This window comes from Bactrocera neohumeralis, unplaced genomic scaffold (assembly GCF_024586455.1).
Source record: "Bactrocera neohumeralis isolate Rockhampton unplaced genomic scaffold, APGP_CSIRO_Bneo_wtdbg2-racon-allhic-juicebox.fasta_v2 cluster10, whole genome shotgun sequence".
NCBI classification, from domain to species: domain Eukaryota; kingdom Metazoa; phylum Arthropoda; class Insecta; order Diptera; family Tephritidae; genus Bactrocera; species Bactrocera neohumeralis.
Window position 1 is genome coordinate 2,963,320 of NW_026089623.1, and position 27,778 is coordinate 2,991,097.

Below are 27,778 nucleotides of genomic sequence, written 5' to 3' on the forward strand. Positions count from 1 at the left end.
GGGTAGCCTAAGAACATCCGTTCGAAGGCGAGCTAATGTGAGAAGGCGAAACATCCCCTACATAGGGTTGTGCGCTGGGTTTGGGACCCGCCACGTTCTAGACGTGCATACGCTCCGACGTCCTAACATCGCCCCGGACCACTATCTTGTTGCAGCCAAGATTCGCACCCGCCTTTGTGCGGCAAAAAACACACGTCAACAAACACAAGGAAGGTTCGACGTCGAGAAGCTGCAATCACAGCAGACAGCCGAGCGATTTTCTACTCGGCTTGCACTCCTGCTCTCTGAGAGCACTCGTCAACAACTCGGTATAAGGGAACTGTGGGACGGCATTTCAAATTCCTTAGGTTCAACTGCAACCGAAGCCATTGGTTTTCGGAAAGTGCAAAAGAACAGCTGGTACGACGAGGAGTGCCATGTCGCAGCGGACAGAAAACAGGCTGCCTACCTCGCAACGTTACGATCGACCACAACACGTGCGGGATGGGATAGACACACGGCGGCGAAGAACTGCATGCATCAGCTTCTTTGTAAAATATGGTCGGACGAAAGCATGCCCAACGATTGGAATTTAAGTGTGCTATGCCCAATCCATAAAAAAGGAGACCCCACAATCTGCGCCAACTACCGTGGGATTAGCCTCCTCAACATCGCATATAAGGTTCTATCGAGCGTATTGTGTGAAAGATTAAAGCCCACCGTCAACAAACTGATTGGACCTTATCAGTGTGGCTTCAGACCTGGAGAATCAACAACCGACCAGACATTCACCATGCGCCAAATCTTGGAAAAGACCCGTGAAAGAAGAATCGACACACACCACCTCTTCGTCGATTTCAAAGCTGCTTTCGACAGCACGAAAAGGAGCTGCCTTTATGCCGCGATGTCTGAATTTGGTATCCCCGCAAAACTAATACGGCTGTGTAAACTGACGTTGAGTAACACCACAAGCTCTGTCAGGATCGGGAAGGACCTTTTCGAGCCGTTCGATTTCAGACAAGGCGACTCCCAATCGTGCGACTTCTTCAACCTGCTTCTGGAGAAAATAGTTCCAGCTGCAGAACTAAATAGAGAAGGTACCATCTTCTATAAGAGTGTACAGCTGCTGGCATATGCTGATGATATTGATATCATCGGCCTCAACACCCGCGCCGTTAGTTCTGCTTTCTCTAGGCTGGACAAGGAAGCACAGAAAATGGGTCTGGTAGTGAACGAGGGCAAAACGAAATATCTCCTGTCATCAAACAAACAGTCGTCGCACTCGCGACTTGGCTCTCACGTCACTGTTGACAGTCATAACTTTGAAGTTGTAGATAATTTCGTCTATTTAGGAACCAGCATTAACACCACCAACAATGTCAGCCTGGAAATCCAACGCAGGATTGCTCTTGCCAACAGGTGCTACTTCGGACTGAGTAGGAAATTGAAAAGTAAAGTCCTCTCGCGACGAACAAAATCTAAACTCTATAAGTCATAATTCCCGTCCTGCAGAGGCTTGGGCGATGACAACAACCGATGAGTCGACGTTACGAGTTTTCGAGAGAAAAATTCTGCTGAAGATTTATGGTCCTTTGCGTATTGGCCACGGCGAATATCGCATTCGATAGAACGATGAGCTGTATGAGATATACGACGACATTGACATAGTTCAGCGAATTAAAAGACAGCGGCTACTCTGGCTAGGTCATGTTGTCCGAATGGACGAAAACACTCCAGCTCTGAAAGTATTCGACGCTGTACCCGCCGGGGGAAGCAGAGGAAGAGGAAGACCTCCACTCCGTTGGAAGGACCAAGTGGAGAAGGACCTGGCTTCACTTGGAATATCCAATTGACGCCACGTAGCGAAAAGAAGAAACGACTGGCGCGCTGTTGTTAACTCGGCTATAATCGCGTAAGCGGTGTCTACGCCAATTAAGAAGAAGTAGAATTTTTTCCATTTCCCCTACTAACAGCAAATCATATCAAAACGTTCACATATTTTTTTAATCTGCCGTTTTGTTTTAATTTATCAGCTATTCTCCGTTTGCGTTTTCTTCCTTTTCGTTTTTCTTTTGGGTTAGGCGTTGCCAACCATTGAAAATATAAGTAAGGAGGTAGGGATTAACATACTGATTGACAGGTGTACCCAGACTATTTTCTCACTGAGGTATGACCTCTAGAATAGTATGGGGCCTACAGCAGAGAATCCTTTTCGGAGGAATTCTAAAATTTTGAGAACGCCTCCTAACGACAGAAATGAGGAATCCACCGCTGCTGGATCAACATTTAGTGATGAAAATGCTGACCGAGCAAGCAAAAGTGATGAGAATTCACTAAATAATGAATCCTCCGACCATTTTAACAAGCTGGTTTGTAAAATTAAAGAGTTGGAAAATATGATGGCTGGTCAAAGGCACGTAAATCAAGCTATGCGCGATTTACTGAGTAGCATAATGAGTCTATATAAAAAAGCCGAGTAAGCGGAGAAAAAAATTATGATTGAGAAAGCAAACCCAGCTTTCTCATATTTTTAAAGAGATGAATACCCCAAAGCGGCAGCGTGAAGCATCGGGAGACCTACCCCCCAGAAAAAACCGGAAAAAGGTACTGAGAAGGTGCAACAAAAGACCAGAGAGCCCACGAAAGTAATACAGGAAAACATTACGGGTCAACAAATCGCAGGTGACAAATGGGTGGATGTCGTAAAAAAGAAGAAACCGATTCAGAAGAAAATTAGAACGAAACCGGACGCCATCATAATAACCAAAAAGGAGGGTGTGTCTTATGCTGATATTTTCCGGAAGATAAAAAGCGACAGCGGTCTTGAAGATTTGGGATCAAACGTGACCTACATACGGAAGACGATAAAAGGAGACCTACTGATCGAGTTGAAAAATCAGGCAGACAAGAGAGCCGAATTATTTCAAACCGTCTTAGAGGGAGCGGTGGGTGAAATGGCGCTGATACAGCCAAAAACCCATGACGTTACAATAGTGTGTAAGGACTTAGACAAAATTACAACACCGGAAGAAATCTACGAGGCACTAAAAACAGAGTGTGGGATCCAAAACCTGGAGAAATCAAGCGTCAAAAGCATGAGAAAAGTCCGAAGTGGCACACAAATATCTCTTACTTGTCTGCGCGCACAAGACGCTAAAGCTGCACTAAAATTGGGCAAAGTGAAGATACGGTGTTCTATCTGTCTCCGAGAATACTCACCCATTACCCGATGTTTTAGGTGTTTCCAACTGGGTCATATGGCACACAAATGTGTTAGTCAGACTGACCGGTCTGCCCTCTGTACACGTTGCTGAGCTGCAGGGCACGTAGCAAAGGTGTGCAAAAATGCCCCGAGCTGTATGCTTTGCAAAGGAGAGCACTCCGTCTTAAGTATGACCTGTCCGAAGCACGTACAAATGAAGAAAACAATGAAAAAATTAGGTTATTACAGCTAAACCTTAATCACTGCGCTGCAGCATAAGACCTGCTAAAACAAACAGTTCTAGAAGAGAACATAGATGTCGCCTTACTAAGCCATATATATAGACAGCGTTCGGAAAGCACTTGGAGTAAGTCCATAACGGCTTTGCATGGGCGAGGATACATGATATGTATTTTGTAAGCTGCTATGCTCGTCCTAGCGCAACAATAAGCGAATTTGAAGATTTTCTCCTTTAGCTGTCTCTAGAGATCAGAAACAAATCGCCAATAATAATAGCGGTTGTTTTTTACGCATGGTCTACTGCTTGGGGTAGCAGAATTACAAACCACCATGGTCGCCTCATTCTAGAATTTTTCAAACAAACCTCACGATTTTAAACAATGGCACAAAAAATACTTTTCAAAAGGGTAATAAGGGTTCTATAATAGACCTAATGTTTGCTAACGACACGCTTAGTCGGTGCTGAAGTATTAGCCAGCATGTCGCCCATTGATATACAGGGAGATGAACTTGAGCGTTTATATCAATTATCAACGCCTAAAAGAGTACCGGCAAGGACAAAAGAGAGAAACAAGAGCACTAAAATGTGGCAGGAGCGGTGGAATTCCTCATCCAAAGGGCGCTGGACCCATCGACCTATACCGGACATCCACTCGTGGGTAGACAGAAGACATGGGGACCTAGATTTTCATCTGATCCAAATACTTAATGGACATGGATGCTTTAGAAGCTACCTTTTCAGATTCCACAATGACATTAGTCCGAACTGTCCGACGTCTACAGAGTATATAGAAGACTCTGAACATGTATTTTTTTATTGCCCTCGATTTTCGAATGCAAGGAAAAAACCGAAAACCACTCTCGGTGCTAGTTTTACGGATGGTGCCTCGTATTATTCGAAAAATAAAAACTGACAGCGGGCTTGGAAAACTGGGTTCAAACGTAACCACTATTCATAAAACGCTCAAATGAGATTTACTTATAGAACTAAAAAATCGAGCAGACACGAAAGCCGAATCTTTCCAAAGCGCCTTGGAGGGAGTGGTTGGCGAAATGGCTATGATACAGCCCAAAACCCACAACGCTACGATTACGTGCATAGACCTGGACGAAATAACAATTTCCGAAGAAATCTTTGCAGCACTAAAGAGGGAGTGCGGAATTCAAAATCTTGAGATATCGAGTGTAAAAAATTTGGGAAAACCCCGTAGTGGCGCACAAATAGCACTTGTATGCATTCGTGCTCATAATACTAACGCCGCACTTAAAATAGGAAAAATAAAGATTTGGTGATCGATTTGTCGCATTCGAGAATACTCGCCTGTTCCAAGATGATTCTATATAAAAAAGCCGAGTATTTCTACCTAGGTCACATGGCACGTAATTGCTGCAGTTCGACAGACTGATCTTCTCATTTAGCAAAGAGGAACACTCAGTATTGAGCACGACTTCCCTCAAGTACCTGGAAAAGATGAAATCTTTAAGAAAATGAGGATAATACAGTTAACGTTAAATCATTCCGCAGCAGCACAGGATTTGCTAGATCCGCTAGATGCCGCCCACTTGGTATCTACAGTGCGAAAGGAATTGGTCGCAGCATGCGATGGGACAATGCGTAGAATAACACATCACAACAACCGGCAGCCGGTATATTGATGGAATAAGGAAATTGCCACTCAAAGAAGGCTTTGTCATTCAGCTAGACGTCGTTAGGGGAACTGCTTACAAAATCTGTAAGTCGAGATTTAAAAACAGGCGGCAGCAATCTAAAGATGCATCTTTTATCGGAAAAGTCGTCGAAACACTATTCCCGAAACACGATCAGATTTCCTATGCTAAGCGACGAAACGAAGCTGCAGAGTTACCCCCGTTAGTCACGGAATAATACCTATTGGTCATAGCAAAGAAAATTAAAAATAAAAAAGCCCTACGAGAAGTCGTCGATACTGTGAAATGTGCAATAATTGGGGAAGGATAGAAAGTTGGCACAAATAAGAATTGCACGCTAATTACCCTACGCTATTATGGAACCTCATGTATGACGGGGTGCTAAGAAGACAGCAACCAAAACACAGGAAACTAACTATAACTAATAAGCGATTTCATAGTGGTAGCAGTGGCTAAAAATTAGTCGACCTGCGAAACAAATGCAATGAGTACTAAAATGGTCTACGCTATTGGTTCTTTTAAGTGAGTTTGGAACTGGCTAAACACAAAACAGAAGTCTTACTCACAAGCACCACGAAGGTGGAAGAACAAATAGAGCTCACCATAGGGGAGTGCGAGATTTCCCACAGCCGCAGCTGAAGTATCTGGGAGTAATATAGGACTCCAAATTAAAATCAAAGAAACACCTAGAATAGAACACCGGTTAAGCAAACAAAATCTTTAATACTCTAGCGAGAATGATGACCAATAGAGCTATGGAAGTATTAGCCAGTATGCCACCCAGTGATAAAGAGATGCTCAACTCATTTCTCATTGGAAGTGAGAGAGCATTTACTACTACTAATTAACTTTGACAGCTTATTGAGTTCAGGAGGTTTTGACGTTTAGAAATTGTAAACGAGGGATAGCCACATTGAAATTTTACCAAAAAAAATATGTAAACGGATGGATTTGTTGCATCGTTCAAGACCACTTATACAAATTTGTGAAATTTAAATGTATTAGATGAAACGTTTTGTGTTGTGAAAAATCATAGTATTAATTTTCAAAGAAAAATTATTAAAAACATTTATTGATTGAGAGCTAATAAACTTAAAACCTTTTTATTGGGTATTGAAAGGTCACAAGTCATTTGTTTTAGCATATTATAAAATGATTTAAATAGCTTCTCCATATATTAAACGAACTCTATATAGTAATTTTTAATCGTAATAAATGTTGGTTTTTTTTTATTTAAATGCCCAAAGAATTTGTCCGACCTGGCGATAATGGAAAATGTTATAAAAACACTAATTTTGAGGCACTCTCACACTAGAATAAGCAGGACATCGCTTTATCCCTGATGCTACCCATTGACTTCCAGGGAGATGAACTCAAGCTATTATATCAGCTATCGGCGCCCAAAGTAGTACCGGTAAAGATAGAGCAAAGGAAAAGAGCTTCAAAATGTGACAGCAGTGGTGGCAATCCTCACCCAAAGGGCACTGTACTCATATACTTATTCCGGATATCCACTCGTGGATAGACAGACGACAGGCGACCTGGATTTCCATCTGACCCAAATACTTAGTGGACATGGGTGCTTTAAAAACTACCTTTACAGACTCCACAATGACATTAGTCCAAACTGTCCGACGTGTACATAATACATAGAGGACTCTGAACATTTATTATTTTATCGCCTTCGTTTTCCATTCATTTGTCAGTCGAATGAGAAATGGAAAGCTGTTAGCGAAGCATCTGCAGTCATCAGACCGCACAATAGTGGAGACTTAAATGTTATGTCCCTCCCACAAAGAAATACTTAATCGGTGGTTCCATGGGAGAGTCTTGAGTTGGGAATAGGTTAGGTTAGGTTTAGCGGATTAAAGTTCAGCACTCCGGCTTTCGATGCTTTCCTCTACTATAAAAAAAATTATATATATCTGCGTACACATGTAAATATGTCACCAGCGAAGACTACAAACAAAATTCTACGAAAACATCAATCGCCTCAATCGGTTTTTCGTGACGATGGCAAACGCTAAAAATCATAAATTGAGAAACTTTCTGATGATTTTTCTAGAAGGTAAAACTGGCATCCCCGCAAACTCGCAAAACACAGAAAAAAGTGGCAACATAGTTCTTGATGATTTAAAATATTTGTCATTTGTAAAATATTTTTCTGTGTCTCGCAAAAATCTGCGTCGATATGTATGGAAGCTCATACATTAACATACATATAAAAGATTTATTGGCAAGGGAAGTGGTGACAATCGGCGATCGTTCGCTTATTTTTTCGGCACAGCCCAGATTTTCTACCAACAATTTTGCATGGTGCATTGAGTGTATATATTTACGTACATAAGTTGCATGTAGACAAATTTACAAACTTATTGAGTATGGTCTATCATATTTGTTTACATTCTATAATTATATATAGACCACTCTTTTAAGACGATATCCAAACTTTTATTTAATCAAGTAAATGTATAAATTTATAATTAATTACCATAATCCTATATTAAATGTATACTTAGGTAATAATACAAACGACATTAATCAATGAATATTTCAAAAGTTTTTATGGAATCATAATGAAATAGGTCAATTATAACATACATATATACTATACTTTAGTATATGCTTTGATGTGGAGGATGGAGTCATGTGTAGAAGTTCACGCAAGTGAGGAAAGTTCTCTGATCGCCATTCACTTGGGAGTGGCCAGAAACGATTCTTTTACATATGACTCAAGCAGCTCACTACTTCCGGTCTTTGACCAAGTATCCTCTGGGTAACCTAAGAACATCCGCTTGAAGGCGAGCTAAAGTAAGCAGGTGAAACATCCTCTCCGCAGGGTTGTGCGCTAGGTTTGGGACCCGCAACGCAAAAAAATCATACCAATGAAAATTAACAATCAAGCTCGGATGAGAGACCTCTTTAATTGGGAAGGTGCCGCTGACCAGCTGGTTGATGTCCTCGTGAAAATAAAGGCTGACATCACCGCCGTCCAAGAAATGCGATTTACGGGACAAGGACAGAGACGAGTAGGTCCTTTTGGCATTTACTACAAGTTTGGTGTGGGATTCGTGGTGGGAGGCAGACTCCGTCGCCGAGTACTCTCATTCACTCCTAGCCACAATTCGCATCGAAGCGAGGTTCTTCAACATATCGCTGATTTGCGCCCACGCCCCGACGGAAGAGAAGGCCGATGGCCAAAGATGCCTTCTATGAGCGCTTGGAGCGCAGTTATGAGCGCTGCCCCCGCCACGATGACAAAATCGTGCTTGGCGACTTTAACGCCAGGGTGGGCAAAGAAGGTATATTTAGCACTACGGTCGGTAAATTCAGCCTCCACGACGAAACATCCCCAAATTGGTTGAGGCTGATCCACTTCGCCGGGGCCCGAAATATGGTTATCTGTAGTATTAGATTCCAGCACACGAAAATATATCAAGCTACCTGGCTGTCTCCGGATCGAAAAGCCACCAATCAGATCGATCATGTTGTCATAGATGGAAGACACATCTCCAGTGTTCTAGACGTGAGTACGCTCCGACGTCCTAACATCGCCCCGGACCACTATCTTGTTGCAGCCAAAATTCGCACCCGCCTTTGTGCAGCAAAAAACACACGTCAAAAAACACAAGGAAGTTTCGACGTCGAGAAGCTGCAATCACAACAGACAGCCGAACGATTTTCTACTCGGCTTGCACTCCTGCTCTCTGAGAGCACTCGTCAACAACTCGGTATCAGGGAACTGTGGGACGGCATTTCAAATTCCTTAGGTTCAACTGCAACCGAAACCATTGGTTTTCGGAAAATACAAAAGAACAGCTGGTACGACGAGGAGTGCCGTGTCGCAGAGGAGAGAAAACAGATCGCCTACCTCGCAACGTTACGATCGACCAGAGCACGTGCGCGATGGGATAGATACTGAGAGTTGAAGAGGGAAGAGAGACGCATTTGCAGACAGAAAAAGAAAGAGGCCGAAATGCGTGTTTATGAAGAGCTTGATAAGCTGGCCGACAGGGGTAATGCTCGAAAATTCTACGAAAATACGCGGCGGCTTACAGAAGGTTTCAAGACCGGAGCATACTCTTGTAGAACCCCCAAAGGTGATCTAGTCCCCGATGCCCAGAGCATACTTAAATTATGGAGGGAACACTTATCCAGCCTGCTGAATGGCAGTGAACGTACAACATCAGGAGAAGGAGAACCCGATTCCCCAATCGATGACGATGGGGCAGACGCTCCATTGCCCGACCATGAAAAAGTTCGAATAGCAATTACCCGTTTGAAAAACAACAAAGCGGCGGGGGCCGATGGATTGCCGGCCGATCTATTCAAACACGGCGGCGAAGAACTGATAAGGAGCATGCATCAGCTTTTTTGTAAAATATGGTTGGACGAAAGCATTCCCAACGATTGGAATTTAAGTGTTCTCTGCCTAATCCACAAAAAGGGAGACCCCACAATCTGCGCCAACTACCGTGGGATAAGCCTACTCAACATCGCGTATAAGGTTGTATCGAGCGTATTGTGTGAAAGATTAAAGCCCACCATCAACAAACTGATTGGACCTTATCAGTGTGACTTTAGACCTGGCAAATCAAAAACCGACCAGATATTCACCATGGGCCAAATCTTGGAAAAGACCCGTGAAAGGAGAATCGACACACACCACCTCTTCGTCGATTTCAAAGCTGCTTTCGACAGCATGAAAAGGAGCTACCTTTATGCCGCGATGTCTGAATTTGGTATCCCCGCAGAACTAATACAGCTGTGTAAACTGACGTTGAGCAATTCGAGCTGCAGGACTTAATCGAGTGTACAGCTGCTGGCGTATGCCGATGACATTGACATCAACGGGCTCAACACCCGCGCCGTTAGTTCTGCTTTCTCCAGACTGGAAAAGGAAGCAAAGTAAATGGGTCAGGCAGTGAACGAGGGCAAGATGAAATATCTCCTGTCCTGTCTCCGCGACTTGGCTTTCACGTCACTGCTAACAGTCGTAACTTTGAAATTGTAGATAATTTCGTCTATCTTGAAGCCAGCGTAAACACCACCAACAATGTCAGCCTAGAAATCCAACGCAGGAAAACTCTTGCCAACAGGTGCTACTTCGGACTGAGTAGGCAATTGAGAAGTAAAGACCCCTCTCGACGAACAAAAACCAAACTCTATATGTCACTCATAATTTCCGTCCTGCTATATGGTGCAGAGGCCTGGACGATGACAGCAATTGATGAGTCGACGTTGCGAGTTTTCGAGAGGAAAGTTCTGCGAAAGATTTGTGGTCCTTTGTGCGTTGGCCACGGCGAATATCGCATTCGATGGAACGATGAGCTGTACGAGATATACGACGACATTGACATAGTAGAGCGAATTAAAAGACAGCGGCTACGCTGGCAAGGTCATGTTGTCCGAATGGACGAAAACACTCCAGCTCTGAAAGTATTCGACGCAGTACCCGCCGGGGGAAGCAGAGGAAGAGGAAGACTTCAACTCCGTTGGAAGGACCAAGCGGAGAAGGACCTGGATTCACTTGGAATATCCAAGTGGCGCCGCGTAGCGAAAAGAAGGAGCGACTGGCACGCTGTTGTTAACTCGACTACAATCGCGTAAGCGGTGTCTACGCCAATAAAGAAGAAGATATGCTTTTATATCAAATATATACCTATCATCTATAAATTAGATACAAAGACGTTTGCGCATAGTAAGTATATTTTACTCATTTAACGCACAGAGTGCTCAATTCTGATATTTTCGAGTCTCCTGATGCAAAACTCTGGTGAAATTTGCATTTAATTTGTCTGTGGTGAAACTTCCTCATCTCGGACGAACACCCCTGCGAAAAGTTAAAATATCTCAATCATGAACATTCTATATTATATACGTTCTCTCTTCATACTTAGAAGGAAGTAAAATGTACAAAGGCTGTGACAGTGCTATTCCCATGCCCTCACAAAGATCACCACCCGCACTATTGTGAGGAATGGAGGAACTATTCTTCCAAAGGGTGCAGCTGTTCCTTGGTTGTTCTTTCATATTTTGAAATCCTAAAAATAAATGAAATTATAATATATGATACAAATTTAAGATATTACCCACTTTTTGTCCTTCCCAAATCAGTTGTGAGGGTTCCTCGGAATAGGACTGTAGGTTACATATTTATTGTAAAAGACAAATACTTATATTTATAATATCGCCTTTGAAAGAATAGTTCCTCTATTTTATTTCAATAAAATTATTGCAAAATTAAATAAATAAATAAATAAAACAACGTATTCGATTTTGTATTGTGAGGTTTGCTTTCAAACATCACAAATTTATGGGGAAATTGTGTGCATTTAAGCTTTTGAAATCACCTCTGCAGATGGAAAACCTTAGAAGTGTGGGTGTTGATTTTTGTGAGGGCATGTGAATAGGACTGTAAATTAAAAAATTGTTCAGATTAACTTGATTCATATTTTTAGAGAATGGTTATGTGTTGTTATGTATCGATAAGTTTTGTTACATTATAATTTCTGTTGCCAAAGTGTAATCGCCAATAAAAGTAACGAGATGCGTAATATAATTGTGTGAGTAGTATTCTCTCGTTGGTTTTGTCTGTTCGTTTGTTCAATATGTCTGATTCGCCTGTAACCAATAGACTTCGGGTTTATCGTTTGGTAAAAAGGGAATTTGTATGTGTTTTGTAAAAAATGGTAAACTTTTTGTGTTTTTACATTGCGAGTATTTGCAAAACATTCAAAGTTAATGGACATGTTACATTTTCGAAGTGAGCCAAACCAACAGAAAATTATACAAATCGTGTATTTAAGAAAAACAGTCGCAACAAAATCGTCGATATATTCACTATTGTGGCATAAGGGTGTTTGCCCCGAAAAAAGTGAACTGCGTTAATAAGTTGACAAAGATAAAAACAGTAAGATACTGCAATTATATATTTTTATACTCTGGAATTATTAATTCGCTGCTCAATTATTATATATGTTTGAAAATTCGAAGATCTACAAACAAAACACGTACATAAGGAATGAAAAATATTAATTGTTTCTATGCACAACTAATTTCACTAATTAAAATAAAAAAAAATCACTATTTATTTGATAACAGTAGACATTTTACTTAGAATTCGTTCCACAAAGTTGTTTGGGAACGCTATTTAATATTTTACAGCTTTGTAAAGAATTTCTTAATGATAGAAAATGGTTTCAGTTGAATTTTCGAATGAAAATATTTATAACCACGTTTTTGTTTGTGAATGGGAGGACCTAGTAGTACATAAGGAAAATAAAGTACAGACACATTTTCGCTCTGCCTTTAATGAATTGTCTGGAACAGTATTTCTAAAATAAATTTACCTTATTAGACACGTCGGCATACTACTTTAAAATATCTATAATACGATTTTGTATGAGATCGACTTGGTCTGATGTGAATACAAAGTTTGGCGATGTACTGAAATTTAATAAGCATTGTATATAACATATTTCATTTACAATATGTAAATTTCATTGCGCTTGAGTGTGCGTGACCAAAAAATGAAAATTATATAAAAAATCAATGCACTTTTAATACTATATATAGGTTATAAGCCTTGAAAATTGTGAGATATGAAGCCAGCGAAAAGGAGAGAAATTAATATTTGATAATCATATATTTTATCTCAATGCCTACAATGAATGTTTATACTCTTATATCCTATCTCACTAAATAAAATGTTTTAATAATATCAAACCAGTATATACTGAATAGAATCTTTCGAGGTTTCAATAATGTGTAATTTCTTCACAAATCATAATTCCAGCGAAAACTGAACTATTTAATATGTATTATTATTATTACTAGAATTGTTTTTGCACATTTATATATGTATTTGACAATAAGGGACTTTTTAAAGATATGTGTATTAGATTTCCAGTTAATCAATATTTTATAAATTTGTCCAAACACAAGCATTTTTGGTTTCATTTGTTTATAATAATAGAATGGAATTTTTTTTTAAATAAATTAAAAATGTGGCCACTGGTAATTTAGTAATTATCACTTTAAAAACCTCCCACACTTTACATATTTGATAATTTTGACTTTTAAATTTATACTTTATAAATTTTTTGTACATACGTTTTAAACTGTGTACTTTATACCCTTACGTATATTAAAGATTTTGCTAGTTTTAACTTCAATATGGCCGATAAAACCACCACCATTCGGCAAAGTGTATACTTACTGAAAACAAGTTCGTTGAATTATCGTCATATGATTCTATAAACTGTTAAAAAAAGAGGGATGTTATGTGAAAGATAATATAAGTATTTTTATCTTGATGCTGGTATTTGTTATTTCTTAAATTTTTTAAATCTAAACTACTAAATCCAACACCTCATTCTTTTAAAAACATCTCTATTTCAGTTTTGCATTTTACCGCACATACATATGTATATATAATATATGTATGTATTTAGTTATTACACTTTAATTTAATTACAAAAGTTAATCAAATCAAATACAGAATTGGTTTGAAAACCATATACATATAATTCGTTATATTCATTTTATTGAAATCTACAGGCTTCTTTTTGCAATACACGCCAGTTCAAAAAGTTTTCAGGAAAACACCTTAGAAGTTGCAGTAGCTTGAAATTGTTTTACTCCCAAAACCCTTAATTAAAAAAGTCGACACCGCTTATCATAGAATTTATTCCATACAGATGTGTTCAAAATAACACTAGTGCTCTTGAAAAAAATATTTGGACTAAAAAGTGTATCCTGACAGAACATAAACATCAAGCACTCTTCAAGCAATACTTCTAAGGGTGTTCTGGGCGTAAAACACAAAGCATAAACTTCAAATGTGATTTATTCATTCACTTCAGTGTAGGTCAGCTATTTGCGTTGCTCAAAAAAAAGGAGTGTGAGCCAAACTAAAATGTAAAATTTAAAAGTAAGTAAAAGAAAAATAAAAACGATAAATGAAAAATTTAAGTAATTTTTTTTGTGAGTGTTAGAGGGGAAAACACCGCAGCGATGAAATAAGTAAAATCATTAAGAATCTTCGAAAAAACGGAACAACCAGACACAGAAAATTACACTTAGTTCATTATTTCTGACTAAAAAACATATTATGAAGGAAGGGTCGAATATACAGTTGTCCACAAAAAATATGGGGGTGACCACATGAGAAACATGACTCTTTTAATATTCATTAAAAAGTTTTTTTTTTTAAGAATGTATTTTACTAAGGGTCTATTAATGTTTCCACATTTCATATATTTCAATTAAACATAAAATTTTATATCGCAGACTATATCAAAAAACCAAAAACTAGTTCCACAAAAAAAAGGAGTATTTTATGTACTACGAGGCCATTCTAAAATTTTAACATATAATGCTTCTAAAGTTTCACTTAATAATAAAATAATTAATATTTCGTTAAATAACCTCGGTTTTTTAAAACGGCATCTATGAGATCCTGGTAACTTTTTAATGGTATTCCTTTCCAAGCTTCTTTCACTACTTGCCATAAATCTTTCGAATTGGTTGGCCTCTCTTCAGCTACTCTTTTGTTGATATCGGTGTACAGGTTTTCTATGGGGTTGGGGTTAGGCCACTGCATAACCTGAACCCCGTTGGCCCTAAACCATTCTTTTGAGCTCTTGCTATAGTATGTTTAGGGTCATTATTCTGTTGATATACCCATATCAATGCCATATCCATGAGGCATACATATAGTAACATTACCTCATCTAACATTTAGACGTATGCCCCTTTTTTACTAGCATTTGATTAGAGCTATTTACAATTTCTTGGATATCTTTATAAGTTTCTCCTAGTTTTCTCTTTTTTTTATCGTTTCCCGCTATTCCTATGTACAATGCTTTCCTCTTCCCACTGGAGAAAAACCCAATGATTTAATGAATCAATAACTAAGTAGAATATTATTTATGTTAAGGATTATTTTCCAAACGAAATATCTAACACTCCCATTATTTTGTGGAAAGCAATAACAAGTGTCTCCGAGAACTAGCAAAGTTGAAGTAGAATAGCGCTCATCTCAATAAAAATGTGTTTTTATTATAATAATAATGTAATAATAAAAATTATTATTGGTATATAAAAGTACTTTGCATCACGTTAAATTATTCACCTTATTTTTAATAAATTTACATTAAAGTCATTAAAATGAGTCTGATTAAAAAAATTGAAATTTTGCAAAATGGTAGACTTTGAAAAATGAGCAAATTTTCTAAAAAGTTATATAATTTTTCCCCCGCCGAAATTGCACACAGAAAAATATACAAAATAAGCAGACAAGAAATCAAAGCAACTGCACCCAACTAGAAAAATGTAGTTCAAAACCGCGTTTAAAGGTAAAATGGTAGAGCTGATTGAACAGAGTAGACATTTAAGAAAGCTATAACTCAAAATTTATAATAATGTACATAATATTTTTTTTATTCTACAAAGAATGTGTATATGTTTTGGACAATTTTTCTATTTAATACATTTATTTTTTTCTTTTACATTTTAGACTATTTTTATAGACGCACAATTTAATTGAAGTCATGGCAACCAAAGTATCAGCAGCGGAGGGAACTTCTGCTTCGAGTGCATCCACATCGACAGGTGGTTTAAGCGGTAACATTACACCCGCTAGACGCTTACGTACTAGAACTTCGACTGGAGGCAATGTTAGTGGTGGAGATTCGGCCAAAAAGTCATCAAATTCTAACGGAAGCGAACGAAGTACGAGTTCTTCAGATTTTAATAAAAACAATGGAGGAAGTAATAACGCTACTCCTACTTCAGTTATAGGGGCTAGTTCGGGTGATGACAAGCTAAGTTCGAATAGCTGCAGTGGTACCAATTCCATCACTGGGTCAGGCAAAAAATATCATAATAGTTGTCCTCATCCAACAAATGACCGTGGTCGGGGTAAACCATTAACACACTTACAACCACATAGCTCGAGTACATTTAATTTGAATAAAACAGAAGAATTTCATTTTGATACACCGGTTGAGTGTCCCGTTTTTCGCCCTACGCACGAAGAATTCAAGAATCCACTAGCTTACATTAGTAAGATACGACCGATTGCGGAGAAATGTGGAATAGCTAAAATCTTACCCCCAGAATCGTGGTCACCACCATTTGCTGTCGATGTAGACAAATTAAAATTTACACCACGGGTACAGCGGCTCAACGAATTAGAAGCAAAAACTCGAGTGAAACTTAATTTTTTAGACCAAATTGCCAAATTTTGGGAACTACAGGGTTCTTCTTTAAAAATACCAATGGTTGAACGTAAAGCATTAGATTTATATACCTTACATCGGATTGTCCAAGAAGAAGGAGGTATGGAACAAACAACAAAAGAACGTAAATGGGCAAAAGTTGCAAATCGTATGTCGTATCCATCTAGCAAAAGCGTTGGAGCAACCTTAAAAGCCCATTACGAGCGGATACTTCATCCATTTGAGGTTTATACATCTGGTAAAGTGTTGGGAGCTGGGGCGGGAGCCAGCGCTAGCGTGGATGCAGTGAAGCTTGAAGATGGTACGGATTATAAGACACACGAAATACCAACTCGCCAACAAATTACACCCCCAAACGAAAATAACGCTCGACGGTCTAAACGCTTTGCCAATTCTAGCGCCAATTGTGGATTGAACAATTCGGCATCACGTAATATTGTTAAGATTGAAACAAAGGAGGATTTTAAGCGGGATCTCTTAAATTGTTTTAATGCTGCTGGTACTTCGTCGTCTGCCAGTGGGGCTCGCGGTCAAGCTGGTGGCACATCTTCCACAAATTTGATTGCTCTAAAGAAAGCGCCCGATCCTCAAATAGTTGATCCATTAATGAAGTATATTTGCCACATATGCAATCGTGGTGATGTGGAAGAATCAATGCTATTGTGTGACGGATGTGACGATAGCTATCATACATTTTGCTTGTTGCCACCATTGTCCAGCATTCCTAAAGGTAAGTACATCAAGATAATATTAATATCACCAATAATAAATTTATGAAATGAATATTAATTGAAGAAATTACACAACCACATCATAAATAATTTCAAGGTAACTTTTTGTAAAATATGGACATGATATATACGTAATTAGCAAATAAATTTTTATTTGTTCATACTTTCAGGAGAATGGCTTTGCCCACGCTGTGTTGTAGAAGAAGTTAGTAAGCCTACTGAAGCCTTTGGCTTTGAGCAGGCAGAACGAGAGTATACATTGCAGCAATTTGGACAAATGGCTGACCAGTTTAAAACGGATTATTTTCGAAAGCCAGTTCATATGGTCCCAACAAATTTAGTGGAGCGTGAATTTTGGCGCATTGTGTCATCGATTGATGAAGATGTAACAGTAGAATATGGAGCTGATTTGCATACCATGGATCATGGGTCGGGGTTTCCAACAAAAAGCTCTTTATATTTACTTCCAGGGGATCAGGAATACGCCGAATCTAGTTGGAATTTAAATAACTTACCATTACTGGAAGACTCAATTTTGGGCCATATCAATGCTGATATCAGTGGAATGAATGCACCCTGGATGTATGTAGGAATGTGTTTTGCCGCTTTTTGCTGGCATAACGAAGACCACTGGAGTTACTCCATTAACTATTTGCATTGGGGAGAACCAAAAACTTGGTACGGTGTTCCGGGCTATTGGGCAGAACAATTTGAAGAAACAATGAAACAGGCAGCTCCGGAACTTTTTGCATCGCAGCCGGATTTATTGCATCAGCTAGTGACCATAATGAATCCGAACATTTTAATGAATAATGGAGTTCCTGTTTATCGAACTGATCAAAATGCTGGAGAATTTGTCATAACATTTCCCCGTGCATATCATGCAGGATTTAATCAGGGCTACAACTTTGCTGAAGCTGTGAATTTCGCTCCCGCTGATTGGTTGAAGATGGGTCGGGAGTGTGTTAATCACTATTCAATGTTGCGTCGTTTTTGCGTTTTTTCTCACGATGAGTTAGTATGTAAAATGGCACTAGAACCAGCCAAACTTACATTTGGCATTGCAACAGCTTGCTATATCGACATGGCAGAAATGGTAGACTCCGAAAAGAAGCTTCGAAAATCTTTGTTGGAATGGGGTGTTACTCGCGCTGAGCGAAAAGCATTCGAACTTGTTCCAGACGATGAGCGACATTGTCAAGAATGCAATACTACCTGTTTTTTGTCTGCTGTATCTTGTGAATGCACCAAGTCAATCGTTTGTCTTCGCCATTACACAATTCTGTGTGATTGCATTCCAGAAAAACACACTCTTCTTTACAGATATACACTAGACGAAATGCCATTAATGCTTCAAAAGCTTAAAGCCAAAGCACAAAGTTTTGAACGTTGGTTATCACGATGTCGCGACATTATGGATGCTAATACGCCCACTTCTGCGCCATTAGCTGAATTACAGGAATTGTGCAAGGAAGCTGAAATTAAGAAATTTCCGTCATCGTTACTAATAGATCGCCTGAATTCAGCTATAGTCGAAGCCGAAAAATGCGTAACTGTCATTCAACAACTCGGAATAAACAAGGTAAATTTATTTGGCATGTTTTATATATTATATTTCTAAAATTATATTATTAATTAATTATATATAAATACATATCGTCACCTGAAATGCAAAATAACGTATCATCAAAAAATTCGAAATTGAGTGTCTTATTGATTACGTTTCACTACTTCAAATTACATACATAATATTACATATGTTCAACATTTTCAGGTTCTGCGGTCAGATATAAACCAGTTTTAACCAATATTAAAATCTTGTTTCACTCATGTTCCATTTTATTTCATGTTTCATTCATGCCACTGTAAATTTCCGAAAATGTTGTTACGTTATTTTGCATTTCAGGTGACGATATATAACATATAAAATACAGCTATGGGCAAAGATTTCACTTCCATTCATAATTAGAAATGTTACTGTTACTTGTAAGAGAGCGATATTTCCGAAAATTTGTTATTAGGAGATTAGGAGCCTCTTTAACCGCGTAGGAAAAATAAAGTTAAATGAAAAATTGGACAAAGAAAATTTACAATTTGCAACTAGCTTTGGGCAGGAGTAGAAGATGAATGGAACTCGATTCCTTTGGACAGATGCAAAAGTTAATAGAGAGCTTGCCATGAAGCTGTAATGCGGTGATTAGGAATAACGATTATTCCACAAAGTATTAACCTGGGCAAATATAATATCAAAGAGTTTCATGTCACTTGTTAATAATTTTTATTTGGCTTTATAGATCTTTTAAAGTGCGCTAAATACGTGTCCAAGTCAATTTTGACTTAAGAATGAAAACTGAGCCAAACATTGTATATATATTATAAGAAACTAAGTATTTTGAAATATTTTAGTTTTTAGTGAAGTAACAAATAGCTTTTGTGCAAAATAACGGGTTTGCTTTCTTTAACTGTGACGTTATTAAGTATTATATCTCACATTAAGAAAGTGCGCTAAATTTTTGTCCATAGCTGTATATACGTATATGTATATGTATATAACGACCAACCCGATGTGTAGCAAAAGAGTTGCGCTAAATTAAAGCATTAAGTCAATTAATCTTTTATAGTGATCACTTTGTCTAGGAGTATGATCGAAGAATGAATGTATAAGTTTAGAATTATACAAATGTTCCATTACATCATGCAAAAATACTCAATTTTTTAAATGATAAAAGAAAAAAAACTGGCACCTATTATAAATCAGCTGTTGCATTGTTTTCGTTCATAGTACATACAATACAATAAACTTTTTAAACTCTTACGAAAATAATATTTCTTGTACTTTTGGGTCTAAGTAAGCGTTCATAACATCTACGAATGCTTTTAACCTGGGTAGGAAATCTTCAACAACTAACATCCTCATTTCATTCTCTGATGAGGATGAGGATGCATCGACCAACTCATTTGAAATTTTCAATAATGATTTTAATAAAATTGGCCGGCTTATTTTACTTTGTGCATAAACTTTCAGAAACCGTGAACAAAAATTCACGGGGCAATAGATAGATAGATAAATGTTATGAGGTAATGCACCGCGACCTAGGGTCTATTGTGCCCTCTACGATATCACATGTCTTCCCAGAGTCCCAGCAGCCTTAATAGCTCTAGGAGTTTCCCGGGCGCTACTGAGGTGATGTGATCCCTGCTGATATATATGGAATCCAGGGCCTTAAGCCTTTTTCCACAGATTGCTGGGCAATTCAGGATTAGGTGTGCTGGTGTTTCCTGTTCCAGGTCACAGAACCGGCAGTTAGCACAGGAGACTATGCCCATGTTGGACAAGTGCTTCCTGAGCCTGCAGTGCCCTGTGTAAATTGCGACGAGGAGACGGAATTTGTCACGGGGGAGGTGAATAAGTTTCTTGAACCTGGAGAGACTGCACCCCCCAGGTAGCAGTTTGACGTGGCGCATGCCTGATGATTGTTGCCAATGCCGTTCTCTCTCCGTTCTTTCCTCCGTGCGGAGCAGCTCCTTAAAAGTGTGGGATCCTACCGCTATGAATGGTTCTGGTCCCATCACATTGGACGCTGCCGTAGCGCGGGCCAGTTCGTCGGCCTTCTCGTTTCCTTCTATTCCTTTGTGCCCTGGCACCCAAATTAGGTGCACCCGGTTGCACAAGGACAGGCGGTTTAGCCTTTCTATGCATTCCTCAACTATTTTCTTCGTTGTGCCGTCCTTTGGGAGGAGGACTAGCGGTGTGCTTTCCGCCAGTACGTCCATCCGTCTGGAGGACATCAACTTTCCTCTACCGCAGCCTTCTGCTGACATTAGCAGCATGGTGTGGTTTGCTGCTTGTTTTATCACCTCGTGCAGCGGTGTGAGCTCCAATATGACTTCCAGTGCCACAGTGGGGCATGTGTGCATTGCCCCCGAAGCACAGACACAGGCAAGTCTTTGCAGCTTTGATAGTCTACGGATCACCGAAGACTGAGCTGCTTTGGTGGCCTAAGCCACCGCTCCATAGGTGATAATAGGCCTTACTATCATGATATACAGCCAATAATGATTTGAGGGGGTATAACAACACCTTGTGAAAGGAACATTATGTTATTGAACCTGAAAACATAATGAGAAAAAAACCACAAATTTGATAGCCCGAGCATAGGGCAGCAAAATTGCCAGATTTTTGTGAAAAAAAATAAAACGCTTAATTTATTTCCAAATCACCAAAAAATAAATATAATAAAATCGGCAAAACTTTAAATTCGTATGCACAAACATATCTATCAAAATACATGCAAATATCGAATTTTTGCTTTAATAAATCGTTACGATAGCTTAATTAATTAAAGGCTTTAACTTACGACTAAACAACAAAAAACGTTAACTTCGGCAGCAACCAAGCTATATACATTTCACAGTTGCATTTTTTATGCTCTAAAAGGGTATACAAAGATCTTTATCTTGATTTTAATCGGTTTTTATATAAGCTGTACATATATGTACATTTATATACATGAGGATTGCACCGCGACCTTGGTCTATTGCGCCCTCTCCTAAATCACAAAGGCTCACATAGTCCCAACATATTGATAAAGTCCAATATTCTGCTGGGTGCTAGCGAAGCGATGTGATCCCTATTTGGAAACATGGATACAAGGGCCTTAAGCCTAAGCCTGCGTCTACAGACTGATGTGCAGTCGATAAGCTGTAAGCGATTTTTATATTATAAGCTGTTAAAAATTTCGTGAAGAAACCTTCTCAATATATACCTATATACTTTTACATAGAACTAGAAATATATTGTCCTAAGATATTTTAGATGTTCTCGAATTAAAAAAGCTCTAAAATGCACATATATAGAAATATTAGAATAATTATATAAAACAAAGATTTATGATGATTATCCGAAAATACTGATATTTTTATTTTAAATACATAATTTTCTTCAAAAGGTTCGTACACGCTCCGACAATAACCAGGAAGCAGCTCAATACAAGCTTACCATGGAGGAATTAGAGCTGTTTGTGCAAGAAATTAACAATTTGTGTTGTATTATAGAGGAAGGCACTTCCGTAAGAGAGCTTCTTTCTCTTGGTAAACAATTTTTGGAACGTGCAAATGTACTATTAAATAGATCAATTCATTTATTGGAAGAACCTGAAATAGATCAATTAATAAGTGAGGGGAACTCACTTCGAATAGAACTGCCGCAGATGAATCAATTATACATCCGTCTAAAACAAATAAAATGGTATAAACGTTCACAAGGTTTGCGAAACGGCAATACTAAATTGACATATAGTGATATAAAGAACTTGCTGAATAGCGCAGCAGCTGAAGTGGATCCAACAGATCCAATAATAGATAAGGAAATGAGAAAATTACAAGAAATCGGCGCTGCAATAGAAGCTTGGGAAAAGCAGGCGACGCGATATTTTCGATGTACAACACAACAACATGAATTAGCTGACATTGAACAGTTTTTAAAAACATCTGCTGATTTAGAAGGTCAAGTTCCCTCGTATATAACATTAAAAGATGCATTGCGAAAAGCTAAAGAGTGGTTACATTCGGTAGAACAGTTGCAGACCAACGATCATTTTCCCTATTGTCATACTCTTGAAGCAATAGTTGAAAGAGGTAAATGTATTCCTATACAACTTGAAGAATTAAAACGCATGCAGGGTCATTTGAATAGCGCTCATGAGTGGAAAGACAATACTGCGCGCGTCTTTTTGAAAAAGCAAACATTCTATACATTACTCGAAGTGTTGATGCCCCGTTCCGAATCTGTCATAATTGACTCAGATTTAAAACAGCCATTTGAAGATGGGTTTGTAAAGGAAATGAATCCCGCTCAAATAGTAGATTCTTTTAAGAAAGCTGAAGAGAAAGAATTACGAGATATGCGCGAACTTAGGCGACAGAATATGTCAAAAAATCCATTAAAAGACCTATATTGTCTGTGTAAATCTCCGTTTCAAGGAGTAATGTTTAATTGCCAGCTCTGCCGTGATTGGTTCCATGAGGATTGTGTGCCGCCACAAATGGGAATATCAAATATAACGTCGGGTAGTAATTTTATATCACGCCCAAAGTGGCTTTGTCCGTCATGTGTTCGATCAAAGCGACCGCGGCTCGAAATTATTCTGCCACTTCTGGTGTCATTGCAACGTTTGCCTATACGTTTACCGGAAGATGAGGCATTGCGTTGTTTAGCGGAACGCGCCATGAATTGGCAAGATCGTGCCCGTAAGGTGTTGACTAGTCCAGATGTAACCGCCGCACTTGAAGCAATTTTCGCGCAACAACGTAAACAAAAACGAAAGGGTGTTGGTATAACTGCGATTTTAGGAAGAAGTAATTCTCATAAGCAGCTACGACGTAGAAGTATTCGTAATTCCAAAGACAATGCGCCGAATTCAGATAATCCAGATAGTACCGATGATGATGACGAAGGAGACCGATTACACATTGTTGAAGATTCGTTAAGTAATGAGGAAGAAGATTTAAGTAATGTTGAAACAGCACCGCCAACTGAGTTGCAAAAGCTATTGTCGGATTGTGAGAAAGAAAATCTAAATGACTTAATGATGGAAGGAGATCTCCTTGAAGTGTCCTTAGACGAGTCATTGGAATTATGGCGTATTTTATCAGCTATTCAACCAATTTGTGCTGCAGAAGCAGCCGCATTGCAAAAGCAACATCAAATACAAAAACAATCTGTTCAACAGGCTTCAAACGTTAACTCAGCTGCTGAAGATTCAAACGACAGTTTATTAGTTCAGAGTAGCCCTAACAGCAATAGTGGCAGTGTTAGTGGTCGGAACCCCACCGGTGCTAATAAAAAGCGTCGCTCAGTAGAACCACTTAATAGCAGTTGTCCACTGCCACGTAAAAAGACTGCAACTCCCAATAAACCCTACAGTTCTTCAGCTAAAAAGACAACACGAAAATCTACAATTGATGCTAATAGTAAAGTACTGCAAGCAGATGATGCTCCTGATAGTAAACTATCAAATGGTGGAAGCGGGAGTACAAACTCAAACACGCTTTCAGGACAAAAGAAGCGGAAACGCGTTGGAGCCAGTTCGAACATCAGTACTAATGTTACCTGTCAAAAAAAGCACTCTCAACGTAGTCAAACAGAGCAACAAGAAGATGATGAAGAAGAGTGCCGCGCAGAAAACTGTCATAAACCAACTGGCCGTGAAGTTGATTGGGTACAATGTGATGGCGGTTGCAATGAATGGTTCCATATGTACTGCGTTGGTCTAAATAGAAGTCAAATTAAAGCCGATGATGATTACTTCTGCATACGTTGCTCCAGAACGATGGCTATATCGACAGTCGTGGCAAGTGGCGCTAATAGTAGTAACCATTCTGTAATTGAGTCCAGTGCAACATCCACAGCAATGCCCATTATTAGTACAAGCGGCAATAATAGTAATGCGTTAAGTACAGGGACATCTGCACCACAACAACAACCATCGACAAATAGCGCTGTTGCATCATCTAAGGGCAGAGCTCAAGCTACGCGTTAAGTTCTTAATACATATAATTTTAAATACATAAATAAATTTTCATATTTTCCTGCATTTTGGATTTGCGAAGCAGAATAAGTAAACCTGAGTCCTCATTGTGCTAATTTTTTAATTAAGCAAATGCAAAACCAACTTAACTCTTAAAAAAATTTACATATATGATATTTTCAACTATATGGAACGCTTTAGAATAATATGCATTATATTCTTCCCTTTAGCTATTTTAGTGCATTATAAAAGTTTATTTCAAGACTGCAATGCTGCACATTCAACAAAAACAGCTGGATTCCGACTTGACATCCTTTGTTTTATAATAGAATCCATTTATAAAAGAAAAAATGGGTTTCACCCTTTTTGAAGGAAGCTATTTGGGATTAACATTTTTGATTCAATGCCTGTCTTTTTTTTTTCTTACGATAAAAATAATAAAAATTGAGACCATATTTATTTATTTTATTTTTTTCATTTTGTTAGTAATCCATAATTATTTTTATAATTATTTGGTAAAAGTTTTATATTGAAAATATTCGATTTTGCGTCCTTCATTTTTTTAATTATTATTGCGACGATACGGCTTGCAAATATCAAACAGCAATTAATCGACATACATGTGTATATACTTCTTTGGCGTGAGTAATTCCAGTCTGCTATTTGTACATACATTACACAATAAATGCATATATTTGCCACTTCTATATTATAGTCTTAAAACTGTATATCTTTAAAAACGTAATGTAAAAACGTGTTATCTAAATGGCTTTAAATGCCATATACATATACATATATGTATAATTTATAAGGCCTAACATGGTGATTTAAATTTTTTTCTGTTCCTTATTTCCATAACATAAGCATATTTATGTATGCCATAAAAATTAATTATTTCAAGAATCTATTTGAAAACACCCTACTTAAATTTACGTATATAAGATATTTTCGCAGAGGAATGTATTTTATTTCTAGATTTTCCTACTAAAGTCCCTTGTGAGAATATAATGTCAGGAAATTTGAGGTTTAATGCTATAAAGCATTTGATTTGCTGGATAATTTGGTCTTTTAATAATACATATATGTACATATATGAACTTGCAACATATTAATATTGTTATAAGTTATTTTAAGATTTAGTATGTTCGTATACATAAACACACGTGTAATAATTTACTCAATTGAATGTCTTTTTAATTTAATGAAGGTACTAACCATTAAACGTTAATCGCAGTATACTTTCTTTTAATCATACATATTAATTAGTTAAAAGTATTAACTTCAATTCAGTGAGAAACACATTTACTAATATAGCAAGATTAAGATTGTGATTAAATTAGCTCTTTTACTTTGCATTTTCAAATAGATCAGATATTTGAAAAGGACTTGTTTAATAAAATATAAGATTTTTCTTTGTAAATGGATAGTCCATAAATATGAATTTTTGAGCGCAATAAAATATTGCAAATATTTTTATACAGAATAAAAATATTGGACTTTTTCGGAAATGCAGTAAATACTGGTACATTGCGCAGTTTGCACTGATTTTCTGCCGGCTGATGCCCTTGCATGGAACTCCCTGACGAGTTACATAGTAACCAAAAATAAATGATCGATTTCAATTAAAAAGGTACAAAAAAAAGATATTTATTAATTGCGAATAGCTTTAAAGTCAAACAGATTATTCTAAAATTTGACTTAATCTCTTTCTATTATATCTTATAGAATAAAAAAAAAACCAGGAATATAATAAAAACAATAATATCAAAATTATTTTTAACTCACTTGCAATGACAATTTAACTAGCACAGTTGGCTTTGCTGTAAAGTTTTGTGCAACTACTTTTCAAATGTTGCAAGTTTTATGCGTTTATGCGTGTTCAGTACGATATTGATGTTTTTTCGAATTTTCAATATCGGCAAAGATACTAGGTTTGCTTTTTCGAACAAATTTCATCATGCATACTGCGCAGTTTGCATCACCGTAAGCGTCCATTAATATTTTTTTTAAATACATGTATACTACTTACTATATCTACGTTAAATGGAAATTGAATAACTTATGAATATAATCGTTAAATTAGCGCATATTATGTCAAACGTATGACCTGAATTAAAACAATATTTTTTTTTTTCAAAATCATAACAATTAATTGTTACTGTCTAATTAACTGAGTGCAATTGTATCAATTTCAATAAATACTGTCATGAGCGCACCAAATATCCAAAATACGTTTACATTGGTATGTGCAATGAAGCTTCATTTCGCTTTTTTTTTTTATATAGTTTTTCTTTTTACCACTAAAATCGAAAAAAACTTACAAAGAATCATATACTGCTTTGTTATTTTTAATATACATAAGTATATGGAATAAAAATTGCACTAAACCTATGCAAACAATAACAAAGTAATATATATATATATATATATATATATATATATGTATATATATTTATATATATAATGTAGAGAGTAAGAATTTCATGTAATTCTTTACAATAAATAAATCAAGTAGTAATTAAATAATTGTTATATTTCATTATCTCTTTAGTTAAGTGATTATAGTTAAAATTTTACATTTTTCTGACGGTGCAATAGACGCTTATGTAGTTAATTTAACAAGTGGAACATTTTGATGTCCTGTGCTCATTTAGAAATGAGAAAGATAATGGAATTTCAAAATATATGCTCCGCATTTTCACTACTGTTACCACAGAAAGAGCAAGTAACTCCATTGTGATGACCATACCTATGCAGGTACTCTCTGAAACATCCATGTCCTGTCAGAAACAACGTCATGTAAAAGTCTATCATGCTTTTGTTCCAACCATTCTTGTACATTTCCGAATTATCGCTACCATCTTCCCTTTGTTGTTGTGTCCGAACGATTTTTCCATTCCTCTATGCTTTCTTGTCTTTCCTCTTTTCGCTCTGTCATTGTCAGCTTTCTGTCTATAATTTTGCTCTTGTCATAGATCCGCTTCAGTTCTCGAGCCATTATGTCTGGCGTCATTGCCCCAGATATAATGCTAGCGGCTTCATGAGATACCGCGCGGAATGCGCTAATAGTTCTAATTGCGCTTAGCCGGAACACTGATTGTGTCATTCTTGCATATGTTTTTTTAATTAGTTTTGGTCCCCATACAGGTGCGGCATACGTTAAGATTGACTGGCTAACCTTGC

The 27,778-nt window shown here is 37.7% G+C and overlaps 1 protein-coding gene and 1 long non-coding RNA gene across 7 annotated transcripts; one reads left to right on the plus strand and one right to left on the minus strand.

Annotated features, from left to right (window-relative positions):
* Window positions 1-7,599: 7,599 nt before the first annotated feature.
* Window positions 7,600-13,281, minus strand: LOC126764957 (uncharacterized). Of its 5 annotated transcripts, XR_007668162.1 has the most exons (5): window positions 11,592-11,673; window positions 11,443-11,504; window positions 11,186-11,302; window positions 10,986-11,133; window positions 10,794-10,922 (listed from the first exon to the last, which is right to left on the minus strand). It is a non-coding gene; the product is annotated as an uncharacterized LOC126764957 (long non-coding RNA). The 5 variants fall into 5 exon arrangements; XR_007668159.1 differs by lacking the exons at window positions 11,443-11,504; window positions 11,592-11,673 and adding an exon at window positions 13,205-13,281 and having other exon boundaries at window positions 7,600-10,922; window positions 11,186-11,230; XR_007668161.1 differs by lacking the exon at window positions 11,592-11,673 and adding an exon at window positions 13,205-13,276 and having other exon boundaries at window positions 7,600-10,922; window positions 11,186-11,504.
* Window positions 11,720-26,308, plus strand: LOC126764829 (lysine-specific demethylase lid). Of its 2 annotated transcripts, XM_050482400.1 has the most exons (5): window positions 11,720-12,002; window positions 15,612-15,826; window positions 15,890-17,065; window positions 17,237-18,648; window positions 22,016-26,308. In XM_050482400.1, exons 2-5 carry the CDS (start codon window positions 15,646-15,648, stop codon window positions 24,605-24,607), a joined length of 5,361 nt encoding a protein of 1,786 aa, XP_050338357.1. In that variant the 5' UTR covers window positions 11,720-12,002; window positions 15,612-15,645; the 3' UTR covers window positions 24,608-26,308. The 2 variants fall into 2 exon arrangements, with proteins under 2 accessions (XP_050338357.1, XP_050338356.1); XM_050482399.1 differs by having other exon boundaries at window positions 15,612-17,065.
* The last annotated feature ends 1,470 nt before the right edge of the window (window positions 26,309-27,778 follow it).